This window comes from Pteropus alecto, unplaced genomic scaffold (genome assembly GCF_000325575.1).
Source record: "Pteropus alecto unplaced genomic scaffold, ASM32557v1 scaffold88, whole genome shotgun sequence".
In the NCBI taxonomy this organism is placed as follows: domain Eukaryota; kingdom Metazoa; phylum Chordata; class Mammalia; order Chiroptera; family Pteropodidae; genus Pteropus; species Pteropus alecto.
In genome coordinates this window covers 12,098,154-12,115,938 of record NW_006494611.1, presented here as the reverse complement: position 1 = coordinate 12,115,938, position 17,785 = coordinate 12,098,154, and the positions used below count along the sequence as shown (strand labels likewise).

Below are 17,785 nucleotides of genomic sequence, written 5' to 3'. Positions count from 1 at the left end.
ACCTGTTCTGATGCCAATGTATGTGCTGGGCCACAAACCACCCTCTGCAAGACAATGACTGTCCTGTTTGCCTTTTCTGTATTTCTCCCCCAGTGCCAACCAGAGCCCAAGACATGGCATGTCGTATTGCAAGTAGGTGCCAGAAACTGAAAGTTCATGGAAAAGGAGAAAAGAGGTTTCAGAGGAAGATTCTTTTTCCAGACCACCAGGCAATAGCTGAAGCTCTAGGACCCTCTTCCCTTGATGAAGAAGAGAGAAGTGGCCCTGGCCAGTGTCACGGACCTGAATGAGGGCCCAAGGATGGTGTCCCTTACCCAGTGGCCCAATATGCAAACTCAAATACCTAGGGTTGGGGAGCCAGGGAAGAAATACATTAGAGTGAAAGAGATCGGGTGTGAAAGATGGACAGGGAGTAGTGGAGTCCTGGGCAAACTGCAGAGCACCTGGTCCTCCTGAGTTCAACCCATTGTTGTGCAACACATGATTATTGCCATGCGGGATTGCTGGGCCGGCATAGTTAGATCTTCTAACTTTTCAAGAAAAGCCAGGATTCTGGATATTTATGAAAAACCTGGTTTTTAAATGTTGGCAGTAAATTAAAAATAAATAAATAAGCACTACAAAACAAACAAAACACATCTGCAGACCAGATTTGGCTCATGGACTGACCCCTCAGGACCTCTGAGCTGCAGACCGAAGGGAAAAGTCATGCCTGTAGGGGGTGCCAATGTCAGGGAAGACAGGAATTCCTCGGGCAATGGCAGCCAAGGTACAAGAAGGTTATGGAGAACCTAGGAAGCAGAAAGCAAGGAGCTATAGGAGCAGGATAAAGTTCAGAAGCTCAGTGAAAAGACCCCCAACTGGATCTTTTCTCTTACTCTTGGCCAAGCAGGCTCATTAAAAGACACCTACGAAAACTAAAATGACCAGAACACAGGATGAGATTCCACTGGCGACTCTACCACCATCATCACCTTCTCTCTCTGGACCTCCTTGGAAACCACAGGAAAAAACAAACAAACAAACAAAAAACCACCACTGCAAACATCAGTGTAAATAGCCCCAGAAGAAATGTGACTTTATCCTACACATCCGTCACAAGTTAGCATGATGGCGGTGAGCCTCATCCCAAACTAATACCAGCAGGGCCACCTACCGCTCCTCGGGCTGTATCTCTGGTTTTTAGTGTCCCGCCCACTTGTCACTGCTGCACAGTGTCTCCAGCCCTCATGTGGCTCTGCTGTGGGAGGCAGGCTGACCTTTCTTAACCGTCTCTCTCCAGCCTAGTATTGTTTGTTGTTGTTTTCTAAGATGGGACAAAAAAAGGCCATAGCCACATTTCTGCCAACACACATGGGAGACCACCAAAGGGTTTCTGGAAGGTCTCAGGTTAGATGCAATTTGAGCAAACTGTCAAGTTCCAAAGGGCATCAATGAAGAGGGTGCCAAAGCCACTGTGGTTATCTAATCAGCCATGCATGCAGCAGACACCATGCATTGAGTCCCCACATGGTCATGGATTATCTTTAGCAAAAAAACTAAGAGACTCATTCTTGGCCCTCAGCGAGCTTAGAGTCCAACCCTCCACTTTACAGATAAGAAAACTGAGGTCCCGTGAGGTAAAGTGACACGGCCAAGGTCTACTGTGCAGTGGGTAACTCTGAAGGGTTGTGGCACTTGTTTTGTCCAAAAACAATTTAGTTTATCATCATCACAATAAGAAAATATTTCAGTAGTAAATGCATTTGAAACAAAGGTCAGTTCCCCATTGTAACAAAATGCACACATCTAAAAGAGGCCAAGAAATACAGAGCAGAGGTACACAGCTTTAGGAAAACTACGAATGTTAAGTGCGAAAATTTTAGGGGGTGGTTACTTACTGGATAAAAGCATCCTTTATTTTGTCAGAAAGGATCTATCACAGGTTCTCTTAAGTTGGGGTGGGAAGTATTTTCTACATCAAAGCAGCTAATGCTAGAACAATTGATTGGAGGGCTGCATAAATAAAAAGCTTTTAAGTATGGTTTATTTTATTTCATTCTGCTTTAGAGATCAACTACTATTTCAATTAAGAACAGGAAACACAGAATACCATTCAATCAGTACAAACAAAAATATATGTAGTTAAAGGAGAATGAAAATGGAGTCAGATCAAGAAGAAACAAAGAATGATGCTTGGGGAGGTGAGGCACAATCTTTCTGTTGGCCAAAACTGAGAAGCGAAGGTTGGATCCTCATCTGATACAAGCCATGGCCAGCTCTTATGAGTCTGTGTCCCCAAATTTCATGTATTAAGATAGCTGATGGGAATTCATGGAGTACTTTCCCATAAAAATAATATAAATGGCAAAGTGGATGTAAAGCTCCCAGGCTTGTCCCCAAGAACAGATCAACCAAAAAGAAGCTGCCTCCACACCTCCACAACTGTCAGTTGGCTCACCCATCGCCTCTGCAAACCAGAGGCTGCTCTAGCATTCATTCTTCTAAGAACCAAAGACACAGACCTACCACCTGCTTCCATTATCACTTTGATTCCTCCTCCTACTTCCTAAGGGCTGTCATCAGCCCTCTGATCAGCTCATTTTATGCTCCTTCCCTTGGAGATCTATTCCACTCTTAGGACTCCCATGGAACCCCTACGTCAGTAGATACCACAGACCTTTAGTGGGGGACCCTTGAGTTGAGGAATCATGATGTAGACGTGGGCATCATGAAGAGGCAAAAATGAGACACTTTGTGGCCCCTGAGAAGAGAAGCCAGCTTGTTCCTTTCTCTCCAATTTCTAGTCCAATCCCCATGCGGCTAGCTCTTCTACTTCTGTCTTAAATGACCATGAGAGTATATTCTTAAATAAACTCTTTTACTTAAACTATCTTGAGTGGGATTCTATATCTTGAAACTGAAAGAAACTTGTCTAGAATGTTGGGTCCTAAGCTCGTGCTTGTTCTGTTTACTAGAGCTAATCTCCCAATTTTGACTCAGGTTCTCAGATTCATGGCTCATGAGGAGGCCTGGGATAATGGCTCCCTGGATGGACAGATGTCCACAGATGGCCACTGCCCCTACCCTACCTGGCTCTGAGCCCCACTGGGCTCCAACTGGCCTCGCAGCCATTTCTTCAAATTCTGACCAATGCAATGACAGTAAAAATCAAGCAAAAGGTGAATTTACTTTTCCCAACACTTCAAGTTTACAGTTAACTCTGGCTTCAATCCAAGCTATAAGTCAGCCTTCAAATGAAGCCCCAGGGAATGAGATGATAGAATCCTTATGTTATATTCTTTTTTCCTTCCTGAAGAACAGATGTGCACTTTATCATATGCCTCTTTATCATCTCAAATCATCTTACTAAATTAAAAATTTTGTGGGTGGAATAACTGCCAGGTCTTGCCTGGTTCCAGCACCACAGTCCTCCCCGCCCCCACTTCCCCCAGCTGCCAACTGCTGTCTGCGGCTGAGCCAGGCCTGTCCTCCATCAGGGGGATTTAAGAAGTTTGGGCTCAACACTTGAGGGTCTCGGGAGCACATCTTTGGCCGTGGTTTTAACCTGTGGGATTCTGCTTAATTTCTAACCATTGTCTCCTTCTTATTTTCTCAGGCCAAGCTTCTGGCTTGTTGTCCTCCCCAACACCCACTTCCCAGAAGAACCAGGGGTCCTTGCCTTATTCTTCTGAGCTCCCAGCACAGACTGGAACTTTCCACATGTTCCACTAAAGGCCTCTCTAATACTATTTGTCAGGGTCTCTGCCCTATACGAACATTACTGCCTCCCCATGACCCTGCTCTGCCACCATCAGGCCCTGCACCCTGGGGCTGGACTCCCAACACCAACTGTTGCCTGAATGACAGCTGTCACCTGGGGACTTCTCTCCAGGTGTAAGTTCTGCCTACTGGGCCATACCTCCCCTGGGAGGCTGGTGGTCCCCCAAACCAGTGGGGGCTTTGGATCCCAGGTCCTACTCCTCAATCCTGCCCCATTCCTCTAGTCCTCCCAAAGCATGATCATAATCATTTCCATCATTAAAGCTCCATCCCCTTAATGGCAGGAGAAAAGGTGGATACTGCTGTATCCTTGCTGCTGAGCACCGGAGAGGTCTCTAATGAGCATCTGTTATTTGAAGGAAGGGAAGACAGAGGTAAAGAGACTCTAATCATAAAGTTGGTGTCAGAGGGTCAGCAGACCTGTGAGATAGACACAGGGGGAGAACGCAGGCATGCCAGAGTAGAGTTCAGCGCATAAAGACCAGGCTTTCAACCATGGGAGCCAAGGCAACATGGGAAGGCAACATGGGAAGGCACAGGTGAAACAGAGTGGCCAGCCGGGGACTCCTCCACAGATCTTCGAAGAGAAGGGCTGAAAAGAGCCCTGGAGGAGTGAGCAGGGAAGCCAGTACTCCTTCTCTGGCTTAGAAAACACCTAAGGTCTACATTTCCATCTGGGGATCTACACAAAAGGCCCAGAAAAGATAAGCTATTGACCACGTGGCCAAAGGATGCCCTTTCAGATGCTCCCTGCAAGGCAATCGGAGCTTGCTCAGCCTGAGAGTATAACCCCTGAGTCTGAGCTTTTCTTTCATTGCTGGCACCCACTCCTGCCTGGAGTCTGAAGTATCACACAATTAAACAAACAGCCCTAACCCTAACTGGCCCGTTGGGGGAACAGAAGAACAGGAAAGTGAGCAGGCCACCACGATCCTGAGGCTCATGGCACCATCCACGATCCACAGGTGTTTGTCTGGCACCATTCATGAGCCCAGCCTGATGCTGGAATTAAAGAGGGAGGGTCTAGAACAAACAAGGACAAGTCAGCTACTGACAGTCTGGTGGATGTGGCAAGGCACACACTAAATGACCCACTGAAATAACAGGGCAGGAGGAGGTATAGCCCCATCAGTACATGGAACTCATCCTTGTCTTTTACCATCACCTCTCAAAGGTAGGGATGGGGGGACCAAGTCTTCACAGCTCAAAGATACAGGGTTAACAGTGATGCCAGCAGTTATTTCTAGAAGCAGTTGAGTGCAGAGGCTAAAAGCAGGCCTTTGACATTAGACATAGTTAAGTGCTAATCTCAGCTCTGCCAATAATTAGTTGTGGAATCAAAGACAGGTTACATACCTCTCTGAACATTCGCTTTCACATCTACAGGTACTAACAGCACCTACCACATAGCGCTATAGTGTGAAGATTCAGTGAGTTCATGTATATAAAGTATTTAAGATGTAAGTAGCACACACCAAATGGTAGTTATTGTTATTCTTTTTATTGCTGCTATTAAAGAAAAACCAGCATCTAATCTATTTTCAAATCTCTGGCCATTATTATAAGCCAAAGTTTGACTCAGGAGGACGAAGAAAGTCTTTATGTTGGGGATTGATGGATTGTCTATGTGCTTGTGGGATCTAAATCCAAGGATCTGATCAGATCACAATGATGCAGGCCCAGCACCCGAGACTCTATGGGGATGCTGCAAGAATACTGCAAAGCAAAAGAATGTCAAGGCATTTAGGGAGTATGGAGTCTGGGACACAAAGGTGGACCAGAGGGAAGAGAAAGCAGAAGAGCTGGCTCAAGGACAGCCATGGTGGCTATTATTTATTGAGCATCTACCAGGTGTCAGATTCTGGGATAAGTGCTTTACCTATCACACTTTTTCAATCCCCCCTGGCAAGACAGATGTCAATATCTCATTTTACAAATAAGGAATAAGTCACCCTGAGTCCCACAGCTAATCAATACAGAACCAGAGGCAAACCTGGGCCTGCCTGAATCCAACATCCACGCCTTTCTATACTGTAGTTCTACACAGTCCAAGAAGAATACCTCCAACAGTGTGGAAACAGACATAAAAGGGAGACTGTGGACCAGAGTTTATAACTTGGGATCCACAGTGTAGTTCAACTTCTTGAAATTACAAGAGAAATTGTATGCATGTAGCTTTTTCTTGGAGAAGTGCTCATAATATTCATCAAACTCTCAAAGAGATCTGTGAACCACAAAATATCAAGTACAATATACTTAGAGAAAAGAAGAAATCACCAAGACCTTATTCTCTGGGCACCTGCTCCACCAAAGCTCTTGAGGAGATAGTGGAAAAGATGAGTAAGATTGCTCTCTGACAGCTTATTGTCCCTCTCTAGCTTTCCAAACCAGTGACCCCAGCAGCAGAGGCCACTCAAGTTCACAGAGATGGCACTTGGCATTGCATAATGTGAGAGAGGACAAACTTGAACCCAACCAACCGCCCAGCAAGAGTTTAACCTGGCATTCATTCATAAGCTTGGGATATTGTCCCTTCTACAAGATGTCACAGAGAGACATCGCTGACCCCATTCTCACCTGGACATTTGTCAGTTAGCAGCACTCTCACTGAAAATTAATGAAACGATGAAGCCATGCCTACAGAGCTTGTGGAATGTCTCCGGGGAATAGGAGTAAAAAAGCCACAGCCCATAATGGGGCTGCTTAACGTAATCTCACCCAAGAGCCTCGAACCAAAAAATGTGTTGAGAGCAGAGACATGCTGGGTCTTTTTTAGACCCTCAATCCTTGGAAGGCAGAGCCCAAGAACCCGTGGAGTACATGTGGGTATCTCATCAGTATACATTAGCCTTTTATGCCTAAATTTAGCCCCTCGATGCTCAATGGCCTTTGCCTCTCCTCTTTTTTCTAGCCTGAAACCAGAGTTCAAACCGGCTTGAAAGAAATGAGGATGTGGTTTCATGAGGCCCTCTATTCAGATGGGAACAGTAAGACCAAGTGAAGGTAATGTAGGCCACTCTAAGTCATGGCCAGAGTAGGAAAAGAAACTCTAGGAGCCAAAACAGGTCTGCATATGGAAGGGGCCTCATCACTCAGAGATGAGGCCCAGCGAGGGGAGATAAGTAATCCAAACTCCTATCTGTGACTCTCCTGCTAATTTACTATGTTGAACTCAGACGCTCAAACTGTTGGGCTTATGCAGATGCCCCACACAGATGGCAGGAGTTTAGGAAAAGAGGATTTAGAGCAAGGTTGGTTTCTGAACAGACATGGCCATGGCCCAGTGGCTCAGAATAGACAAGGCGGGAAACATCAGCTTCCATCAGAGCCAATAAGTAATTAAAACCATTTCCCCTTTCAGAGTTGATCCTCATTACAAAGGTCAAGAAATCAGATCCATTATCCAGATGGTGATAACTATAAGATGAAATTTCCTCTCCAGGTTTCCAGACATTTGCAAAGATGGTCTTCTTGGATTCTTTGGGGGAAGAAACAAACATACAGAAAGTCCAAAACATCAACCGCAAAGGCCTTTCCTCCACATCTTGTGTGGTTTGGAAGAGAGGTGTCTCAGAACTCAGAAATGGGGCTGTCAGGATCTGCACCATCACATTGAAGAGGATGCAAGAGGGTGGGAGAGTGTGTGTGCCTGCGTGTGTGTCTGTGTGTGTGTCCCGCTAAGTACTTCCTTCACTACACGGCTAATCCGATTAGCAGCTTTAGGAAATTCTGCAATGTTAATTCAAGGGCCCCATTCATAGAACGGCTTGGCCCATGCCTGCCCAGAACTCCTATTCTTCTCACTGCAAATAAAATGCATACAGAAGAACTTTCTCTTCCTGAAGAATGTGCTCTTGCCTCCTTGCCCCCACACTCATCCAAAATGCTGCTGCCACTTCCTCTGGCAGCTCCTGTGGCAGAGGAATGGGGCTGTCCAAAAATTGGAAGAAATCCAAAGCACAAAATGAGGCTAGTTTTAACAGCACTGTCAACCCAGGCAGCCTCCTAAGCTGGCAGCTGTGTGGAGTAAAGAGGTGTCTTTAATGCACACCAGTTGTAGGGCCCTAGACAAGTCACTGCCTTTCTCTGGGCCTTCATTTCTTTTCCTGTAAATGGAGACCTGGAGCAGAGAGCATAGCGGGAACAGAGGCTGAAGGAAGGACACTCGGGGCTTGTACAAAGTGTCACTGTGTTTGGTGGGAGAAGGAGAAGGAAGGGAGCTGGATATGTAGGTTGTGGCCCTTGGGGTCAGACTAAGGAATGTTTCTGATAAATAACAGGCAGCCACTGACGTGTTTTACGAAGCATACTTTATTAGTTTCCTAGGCTGACTTAACAAATTACCACAAAGTGCATGGCTTAAAACAACAGAAATCTAGTCTCTCACAGTTCTGGAGGCCAGAAGCCTGAAACCAAGGTGTTGGCAGGGCCCTGCTCCCTCTGAAGGCTCTGTGGAAGAATCCTTCTTTGCCTCTTCCCAGCTTGTGGTGGCTCCCGGCAATCCTCGGTGTTCCTTGGCTTGCAGCTGCATCACTCCAAGCTCTGCCTCCGTCTTCACGTGGCCTTCCTCTCGGCACCTCTTTGTGTCCTCTTCTTACGAGTCACTGGATTTAAGGGCCACTCTAAGATCTCATCGCAAGATCCTTAACTAACTAGATCTGCAAAGACTCTATTTCTAAATAAGGTCACATTCCGAGGTTCAAGGGAAACATGAATTTGGGAGGACACTATTCAACCCCGGACAGGGGCTGCAAGGTCAGAGTCAGGAAGATCACTTGGAAGCAGGAGTGGGGAAGAGAGACTAGAGCCGGGGAGATGGATTGGAACTAATCACCACGAGCCTGGGGCCCTAAGTGAACAGCGAGGGTGCTCCCTGCTGGGAGTCCCAGAGCCCTCCGTGGCTTTTTATTTTTGTGGCCAGTGCAGCATCCTGAGTGGGCTCTTAAACCAACCGAAGCACAAGGTCTTTGATCATCCCTTGGTCCAGATAGACTCCAGCCTACTTTCCAGTGACAGCAAAAGGATGCTTACATGTACTTCAGTTTTTCTCCATTCCTTTTAAGTAGCAACGTGGAGGACAGAATGGTACAGGGGAAGACACACGGCCTGTGAGATAGGAAATTTGTGTTCTAGTCCTGGTTCTGCCACTGACTGAATTGTGGACATTGGGCTCTTCTAGGAAATGAGGCCAACTAGGTCCCTTCTAAGGCAGTGACATTGTTTCATTCTACAGCCAGGAAAACGGCACCAAGTTCACACTACAAACCAGGGAAAGGAGGCCTCTGGGGCTGCACTGCAGCCCATCCCCCTCCAAAGATTCACCTTTGAGGTCCCTCCTCCCACCAAAAAACAGGAGAACTTACCAAAGCTTGAAAACAAAATAACTTATACCTAAGAATACATCCTTTCGAACATCTGGAAGTATGAAGTAGAGATAAAGATGTGGTTCCTTTTTAATTTATTTTTTAAAAATCAAAGCAAACGTTTAAAGATTTATATAAATGCTGTTCACAGTAGTAATGTTTCTAACAGGAAAAAACATTGCAGAAAAAAAGGAAAAGGAAAACAACCTCCGTGCCCATTTGTATGGCATTAGTTCCATAAATGGTGGCAGAGTTGTGCATTAAATGCGATAGACCACAGTGCACTGCATGAAAAGATATCCATGAGGTGTGTTAAGTGAAAGACACAGGTTACACAAGAGCGTGTTGAGAGCAATCTCTTTTATGTTTTACAAAATATCTGCATGTTCAAAGCCCGAGCATAGTAAGGCTGGAAGGAATCCATCAGACAGATAATGACGGGGATCCCCGGGGCTGGGATAACAGGGTTTTTCACTTTCTACTTTCTACACTTTTGAGCTCTTGAATTTTTTTTAATGACCAGTAGTATTAGTTTAATCAGCAAAAACAATAAAAAATATTCCCATTCTGAAAATAAAATAACTATTCTAGATAGATGCAAAGTATTCTTGGCCCTCAGAGAAAAGTAATCAGGATAAAAATCACATTGCCATAAAAATGCAATGAAAAAAAATATGCAATGAAAAAAAAAATGTGTATGTGTGTATGTGTGTGTGTGTGTGTGTGTGTGTGTGTGTGTGTGTACATATATATACATGTACATGTATATATATGAAGCTTGGAAAGGAAGAAACACCAGGTAGTGCATGTTTCAAAGGCCTCAGGCCCAAGCCCCCAACGTTCAACCCTCCAGCACATAGCAAATTTCCCCCATTCTCTACTTTAACCTTGAGCCCTCCCAAGTCTGTGGATTTCTCAAATATGGCTAGTAATAATGAGGAGGAAGAGGCAGAGTTGATATTATTGAGCATTTATTATGTGCCAGACGCTGTGCTAAGCATTTTATGCATATTCTTTTTTTTTTTTTTTTTTGTCCTCACAACATACTATTCTCATTTGACAGATAAAGAAACTGAGACTCAGATCAAAGATTTGAGCCCAGGCAATCTGACTCCAAAGCCCGTAACTGACCAGTATTTTAAACATCTTTCTGGAAGCAAAGCCCCGTTGGAGCTCTTCCTCTCTTAAGTCCCTAGGAGGATGGCTCCAAGGTCTGCCAGTCTCTGTCTACCTCTTCCTCCTGCCAGTACCTTCTAAGTACAAGGAGCTGGGCCACCTATGGGGGATCCGAAGCTTAATATAGTGTAGACTCTGCCCTTTCTTGGTTCACAGGGGAGAAGAAAAGAGAAGACAGGCACTCAAGTTCTTAGACCACAAGGCTGACCACGTAGGCCTTGGGGCAGTGCCATGAAGAAGGTAAAGGCAGGGCTGCTAGGCTTCCCCTCACTGAAGCATCCTCAGACAACCTTCTGCACAGGCAACCCTACCCAGCTGGGAATACAGCTGGCATGGTGGCTGGCCACTCCCAGCCTCTCTCTGGGGTCTCTCACTCACATTTGCCAAGCCTGAGCCCCTATGCTGTGCCTCAGCAGGTCTCCCAAGGATGGCACAAGGATTGCTAATAGGGGCAACTCCGAGCATTTCATGATGGTGGGTGGGCATCAACTAACAATTATGATGGCCCAGAGAGTGTGTGGCAGGTCCCCAAGCTGGAAAGACCGAGACCCAAAAGGCCTCATTTTGATCCTGTGTGGCTACCCCTCCTGCTTTCCAAATCTATATGTACCCACACAGAGTGTATATTGGTACAACTGCTTTGGAACATGGTTGGACAATATCTACCAAAGCTAAATTTATGTATACTCTACGACCCAGCAATTCCACTCCTGGGTATATATGCCCAATAGAAATGAGAGCTTGTGTCTACCAAAAGATACGTACAAGAATGTCAGTAGTAACTTTATTTATCATAGCTGAAAACAGTGAACTGTCCAAATGTCTGTCAACAAAAGGATGAATACGCTAAGGGACATTCATACAATAGAATACTGCACCGCGATGAAAGAGAATGAACTACTACTGCTTTACTCAGCAACAGGGGGGAATTTCACAGCATAAAGCTGAATGAAAAAAGACAGACACAAAACATACAGCATGACTCCTTCATGCAGGTAAAATGAATCTGTGGAACAGAGGTCAGAATAGTGGCTACTGTGGGATGGGTACTGACATAAGGGAATCTTTAGGTTCTGTAAATATTCCATTCCTTGGTCTGGGTGGTGGTTATGTGGATGTAGGTAAAAACTAGTCATACTGCAGGGCTGAGATAGGTGAAGTTCACTATTTTTAAGTAATAATGCAAAAGAAAAGTTAAAGAAAAAATTTAACCACAATAAGATTGCATACAATCAGATCAACATCTCTAGGCTCCCAAGTAAGAGCTGGGGGGAAGAGTATTATTAGTTGGGGTGCTAGAATAATGAAAAGATGCTTCCTTTCGTTAGAGGTCAATTAAGGTTGTGTATATTGGTTTAAAAAAAATAATTTGGTTTCTAAAACCCCATTTAAAATTCAAATAGACATTTTCAAATCCTACATAAAAGGCCCCCCGGACCCTAAGAAATGATAGTAATAGAATCAGAGACCAAAAAGAAGCCTAACTGCTCCTCCCTCCTCCCAGCCACTGGCAAAGGGGTCCCCCTGACCTCCTAACAATCTTTGCCCTCTTGCTCTCCCCTCGCCCCCCACCTCTGTGAGGAGCTTGGAGCCCAGGACTGGGCCCGGTCCCTGTAGCTGCTATGTTCCTCATGAGCCAGAGGAGTTGCCCGCCACTCTGGGCACATTCCCACCCTCCCCCTCCAGCAAAAGAGGGAACCAACCACTGGACAAGGAGGCCATGGAAGCTCCTCATGGTGACTCTATCCCACCCCCTTGCATGCCCCTCCCACGGTCTGGAATGTCCTCTGTGCTCTGACGTCTTACTCCCCAGTCTAGCACACCCTGCCATCTCCCCAGAACCCCTCCTCTGGGAAGCCTTCCTGACTCCCCCCTTTCAGTGATGGCCTCCATCCCTGGTGCTGCCTGTGCTTCCTGGTACCCTGCTAAGTCTTCAGCTCTCTCTCTGGTTTCTGCACCCATCTCTTCCACTAGCTACTGAATCCTGAAGAAGAGAAAACTCAATTTATACCTTCTCAGGACTTAACACAGGACCTGGCACAAAGCAGACGCTCAATAGAGGTTTCAGTGAATGAATGAATGAATGAGAACCGCATCCAGACTTGTGAATACGGTCTATTCTCTTCCTTCCCTACCAAGCAGATAACAGATTCCAGGGCCTTTTGTGCCAGGAAATGCTGAAATTAAGAATTGCTGAATCAGCTCTAGTGAAATCTCAGAGCCTTGCAAGGAACCTCAGGAATGAGGGATGTTCTGGATGCCACCAAGTGCATCAGCAGCACGGGAAGAGGTTGCCTGACAACTCCTCCCTGACCATCACCACCAGCAAGCAGTGCAGTGAGGCTGCCCAAGCTTCCAGCCAGGAATCCAACATCCTCAGGGCAGCCGGGGGCTGTGGAGAGCAGGGGGAGAGAGGACTCCACCAAAACCACCTCAAGTAAGAGCTGAGTAGGTCATATCATACTCCTACTCAGAAACCTTGGGCAGGGCCCCTGCAACTCACAGGGGAAATCCCCAGCTCATTAGCTCAACTGGCATAGAGCTTTGTGGGAGTTGTCCCCTACTCTGGGCACATGTCCACGCACCCCTCCGACAGGCATCTTCACCATCTACCCCAGCCAACCTCTCCAGGTGCATCTCTCTACAATAACCCACCCCAAAGAGCCACCCTCCAGGGACTGCACCTTTCCTCTGTTCCCTGAATAAAGACAGCCCCTCTCACACTCGTCACCGTTGCACATAGCTCCCCCTCTGCCTGAAATGTCTTTCCTCGATTCTTCACCTCAGAAACTCTACTCATTTTTTAAGACAGAAGGTAAGAGTGCCCATTCCCACGATGGCTTTCTTGGCTTGCCTAGGTAGGCTTCTCCCCTCACTCATCTTTCTTCTCATTGCTCCTGGTTCATTACAGCACTTGCCAGGAGGAATTAAAGTTTATCTATTTACACTTCAGTCTCATTCCACTAGACTGGGAGCACCTTAGTGATAATATCTGCCATGGCCTGAGAACTTGTTATGTGCCAGGCACTAGGCTAGCCCATTACCCTCAGAAATGATCCTCCCAACCCCCTATGCAGTGAGTGCTGGTCTCATCCCCATTTCACAGGTAGGTAAACTGAACCTTGGAGAAGTTAGAGAGCTTGTCCAGGTATAAACTCTGTCTGCCTGGTGCAAAAGGTCACTTTGAAGGCAGAGGTCACATCATATTCCTCTTTCTCTCTCCAGCATTGCACTTGGCCCATGACAGATGCTCAAAAGAAGGGTACAAAGCTTCAGTTATGAAAGATGAATAAGTTCTGGAGATATGCAAAGCCACATTATGCTTGTAGTTTATAATACTGTATTGTACACTTAAAAGTTGAAGAGAGTAGATTTCATGTGTAGTATTCTTACCACATTCTTTTTAAAGCCTCAAGAAAAAGAAAGGGAGGGTGAGTGAAAGGGTCACAAGTAGCGGAGACAGTGTGGGGTTACGCACACATGAGCCTTAGTTACCAAATAACAAGCCATCATCAGCCATGCCAGCCCACCAGCCCCACAGCTCAGCCTCCCCAGGTGCTTCCAAGAATGAAGATTCCACAGAGCTGAGGCATCTGGTCCAGTGGGTAGTGAGGTGAGGTGAAGAGAACTCAAGAGACCAGTCCCATAACTATTGACCCCAAGGTAGAGGCAAGGAGGTAATCAAACAGTAATCAAAGCCTGAAGCCCCATCCTGGTTTCCTGGCCTCAGGGGATTTTCACCTGGGTTGTCAGCCAAATAAGTGCAGGATAACCCATGGGCAAACATCTCCCCAGTGCTAATCATCATTATTAGCATCATCATCAGACAAGCCCTAAATGGAGCCCACCCAGAATCCTCTCCAGCTGGGAAGTGCTGGACTCCAGGCCAGAGTCCTGAGAACCTCCACTGAGCTCCAGTCTGACTCTCTGAGCCCAGATAAAGAGGCACACTAGATCTTCTCAAGGGATCCAGCACACTTGGAGGCTCCAGCTCCATAGTCTACAGTGGCGACTCCTCTGGTTTTTCACAGACAGGTGGGTACTGGACTGACAGGTCAAATACTAATGACTTGTGGTCCACGTCTACCCCTGCTGGAGTCCCTGACCCCTCCCCCTGCAGCAGAGGAAGAGGGAAATGCAGTACTTACCTGTTCCGTGTCCTGTTTCCTCCACCGACTGCTTGATCCAGTCTCGAGCCTTGTCGATGTGAAATAACTTCAGGTCCTCTTCATCTAAGGCAATGTCTCCCCAAAAGACAGCTGGGGAGGAAAAACATAAATGAGTCAATTTAAGCCGGAGGTCAAAAAATGGATTTACTAATGCCCCAGAGGCACGAGGTTTGGGGTAGCAAACTCTAGAGAAAACAGTCCATCTAATCAAATTTCCTCCTGACAGAGGGCTGGTAAAGAAAAAGGAATGACAGATACAATTCTGTGCATCAGAGCCACAGGGCTGGGGCCAACCATCATGAAGATCAAAGGCCTAGCTAGGTCTGTAAGGTATTTTGACAGGTCACCCTGTCTTACTCTAGCTGTAGGCAACTCTGGGCAAAACCACCACATAAAGACAGCTGTTTCTCTCTTCTTCAGAGCCCCCAGGATATAAAAGAAAAATCATAATGTGATAAATGAGACTATTGTTCACAATATTTGCTGCCTTTCCCAGGGGGAAGGTTATATTTCTCTGCCCCAATGATGTCAGGATTAGCCACTTTACCTGCTCTGACTATATGTGAGGGAAAGCTTTAAGAGCTACTGCAGGATTCACCACACCCTCTTTTCTCTTTCTCAGAAGGCAAACAGCATGCCAGATCACCCTGTGTTCTGGAATAAAGATGATGCAGAGCAGAGGGATAGTTAATTAAAACTGATATGTAATATGGATGAGGAAAATAAAAACTTATTTTTATAAGTCTCTGAGATTTGGGGCTATTTGTTACTGGAGCATAACCTCTTTATCCTGACTAATACAGAAATTGTTATCAAAAGCAGCATGCTACTGCAACAAAAATACATTGTCTTTGAGACACATGGTCCGTGTCAAAGAAATGTTACTAAAAGCTGGAAGGAGGTGACCTATGTTATGCAGTAATGAAGTAGTTGGTAAAACTATTGCTTATAACTTAGAAGACAGATGATAAACTGAGTGAACTTATGGCTTTAAGTGAAGAGACTGGAAATTAGAATGTTAAATGCATGCCTTGGTTGCCATTAACTGTGTGTGACAAGGTAGTACAAGAAAGATAAAGGCTTTAAAAGGAATTTGGCATTGAGGCATCACACGTCCTGACTTCAAACTATGTTACAAAACTATAGTAATTAAAACAGCATGGCATTGGCATAAAAACAGACACAATAGAACAGAATAGAGCCCAGAAATAAACCTACACATATATGGTCAATGAATTTATGACGAAGGAGCTGAGAATATACAATGGGGAAAGGATAGTCTCTTCAATAAATGATGTTGGGAAAATTGGACAGCCAAATGCAAAAGTATTAAACTGGACCTCTATCTTATACCATAAAAATTAACTCAAAATGGATTAAAGACTTAAACATAGGACCTGAAGCCATAAAAATCCTAAAAGAAAACATAGGTGGTAAGCTCATAAGTGGATTATGGTGATGGTTGCACAACTGTAAATTTACATAAGCCATTGAATTATATACATACTTTTGCCCTGTTGAGGCCCTCCCATCTCCCTGAAGACTTAGCACAAAGTAGTCCAAATACAGTGCCATCTTTTCCTCGAAGGAATAATGTCCTGTGTCTATGCTGGCATGGAATCAGGAATATTTCTCACACAGTCTGAGAGCAGAAAGAGAGAAGCCAAAGGGTAAGAGGAGAAGGAAATGAATTAACAAGGACTAGAAAGACCCAACGAGCCAAGAAAGTACCATGACGATCTTCAAACTTTTGTGTTTGCCTATTCCCTAAATTTAAATACATTTATTTGGTTCATAAGATAAGGACTAACTATGTGATTTCATGATGCAATCTGGTAAAATGAACGTGAAAACCTTATTAAATAATACATGATGTATCTGAAAGAAAGCAAGGAAAATGTTTATCTTGGGTCTTATTTATGTATCTTGAAAATTTTAGAAGTCCAGAAAAATTCCATTATACTTAAAAGAATCACTGTCATTAACTTGTCCTACTTAAGTTGTTCTGGATTCAAAACATTCCACTGTGCAACCAGCATCCCTCTAACAGAAATTCATATGGATAGAAATAGGCAGGAGAACTACAGGTCTAAGATGCTTTGACGTGTCATCAAAGAAGGCTGCTCTGTGATCAACTGTTTCTAATTCTCCCTTTGGTGCCAGAGGTTTTCATTCCTGGGGTGATGTACTCAGTGGAACTCAGGATGGGTAACAGGTGAGCCTCTCTTCTGTGACATGAGGGGGAGGGCCATTGGGACCAGGGCTTCCTCCAGCAGTTTTAATAGATTATTTTTATTCCAGAATCTTACATGGAAGCTTTAGAATCTGGAAATTCATTCCCATAAGCTCTCTGAATAGTGTACCCCTTGGTAAGTCTCCAGTGCTTCTGCACACACCAGTTTGAAAACCAGAGAGTGACAGAGGTCAGGGCAAAGCAGCATAGGACTGCTCTTCTGCAGCTGCTTCCTAACTCAAGGGGCTGCTGAGAAAATCTCCTCACACTGTCTCAAGGCCTCGCTTAATTCCCCTTGGTCTCCATCACTCAGGTGTCCTCCTGATCTCAAAGGGCTGGAACTCCAGCCTAGTTCTCCTTGAAGGCACTTTCTGCCTGCAAACTGTGTTCCACTGGGGAGACGGGTTGATTAAAAGCATGTGCTTTCTAGCCAGAAAGATCCTGAGTTCAAATCCCATTATTGCCATTTAATCGCTGCACGACCTTGGGCAAATCACTTGATCTCTCTGAGCCTCAGTTTCCTCATCTGGAAATAGAAGTATGTACTTTGTACAACTGACAAGAATTAAACAAGGTGTGTTAGACTCTGTCTAACAGACTGGGGCCATGTCAGGAAATAAGGACAGGCCATTAGCTCTTAACTCTGTCACCATGGGAGACAGTCACCATGTTACTCTCAAAACAAGAGCAAAAACATATTATGCACAAAAATCAGGTTGAACGTCTGCCCTAGATAGGAGGCCACCATAAAACCAGGATCCAAGACACCACTATGAGGTGGGCAAAGATTTTTGTCTTCTTTGTTTGGCTCAGTATCTCTAGTGCCAGAATAGCGTCTGGCATCTAGAATGTGATCGGGAAATATTTATTGATAAATTAATAAAATGAGAATGAGTTCCAAATTCTATTTGTGTAAGTTGCCCAAAGCAGTCAAATTACTTCCCAGACACCTGCCCACTAACCTTGTCTTCTTCCTTTTGAAATGATGAGAATATCCAAAAGCATTAAACTAGTGAATTTTCAATACATAGTCTTGTTTCCTACATCCGTTCTTTTATTATGCCCAGAGAGGAGAAGGAAGG

At 45.2% G+C, this 17,785-nt stretch overlaps 1 protein-coding gene across 1 annotated transcript in view; it reads right to left on the bottom strand.

Annotated features, from left to right (window-relative positions):
* The window catches only part of TLL2 (tolloid like 2), a 119,430-nt gene that overhangs the window by 79,857 nt on the left and 21,788 nt on the right, over positions 1–17,785 (bottom strand). Inside the window, exon 2 of the mRNA XM_006925920.2 lies at positions 14,450–14,560. Coding sequence (XP_006925982.1) covers positions 14,450–14,560 — 111 coding nt within the window. The remainder of the gene's footprint in view (positions 1–14,449; positions 14,561–17,785) is intronic.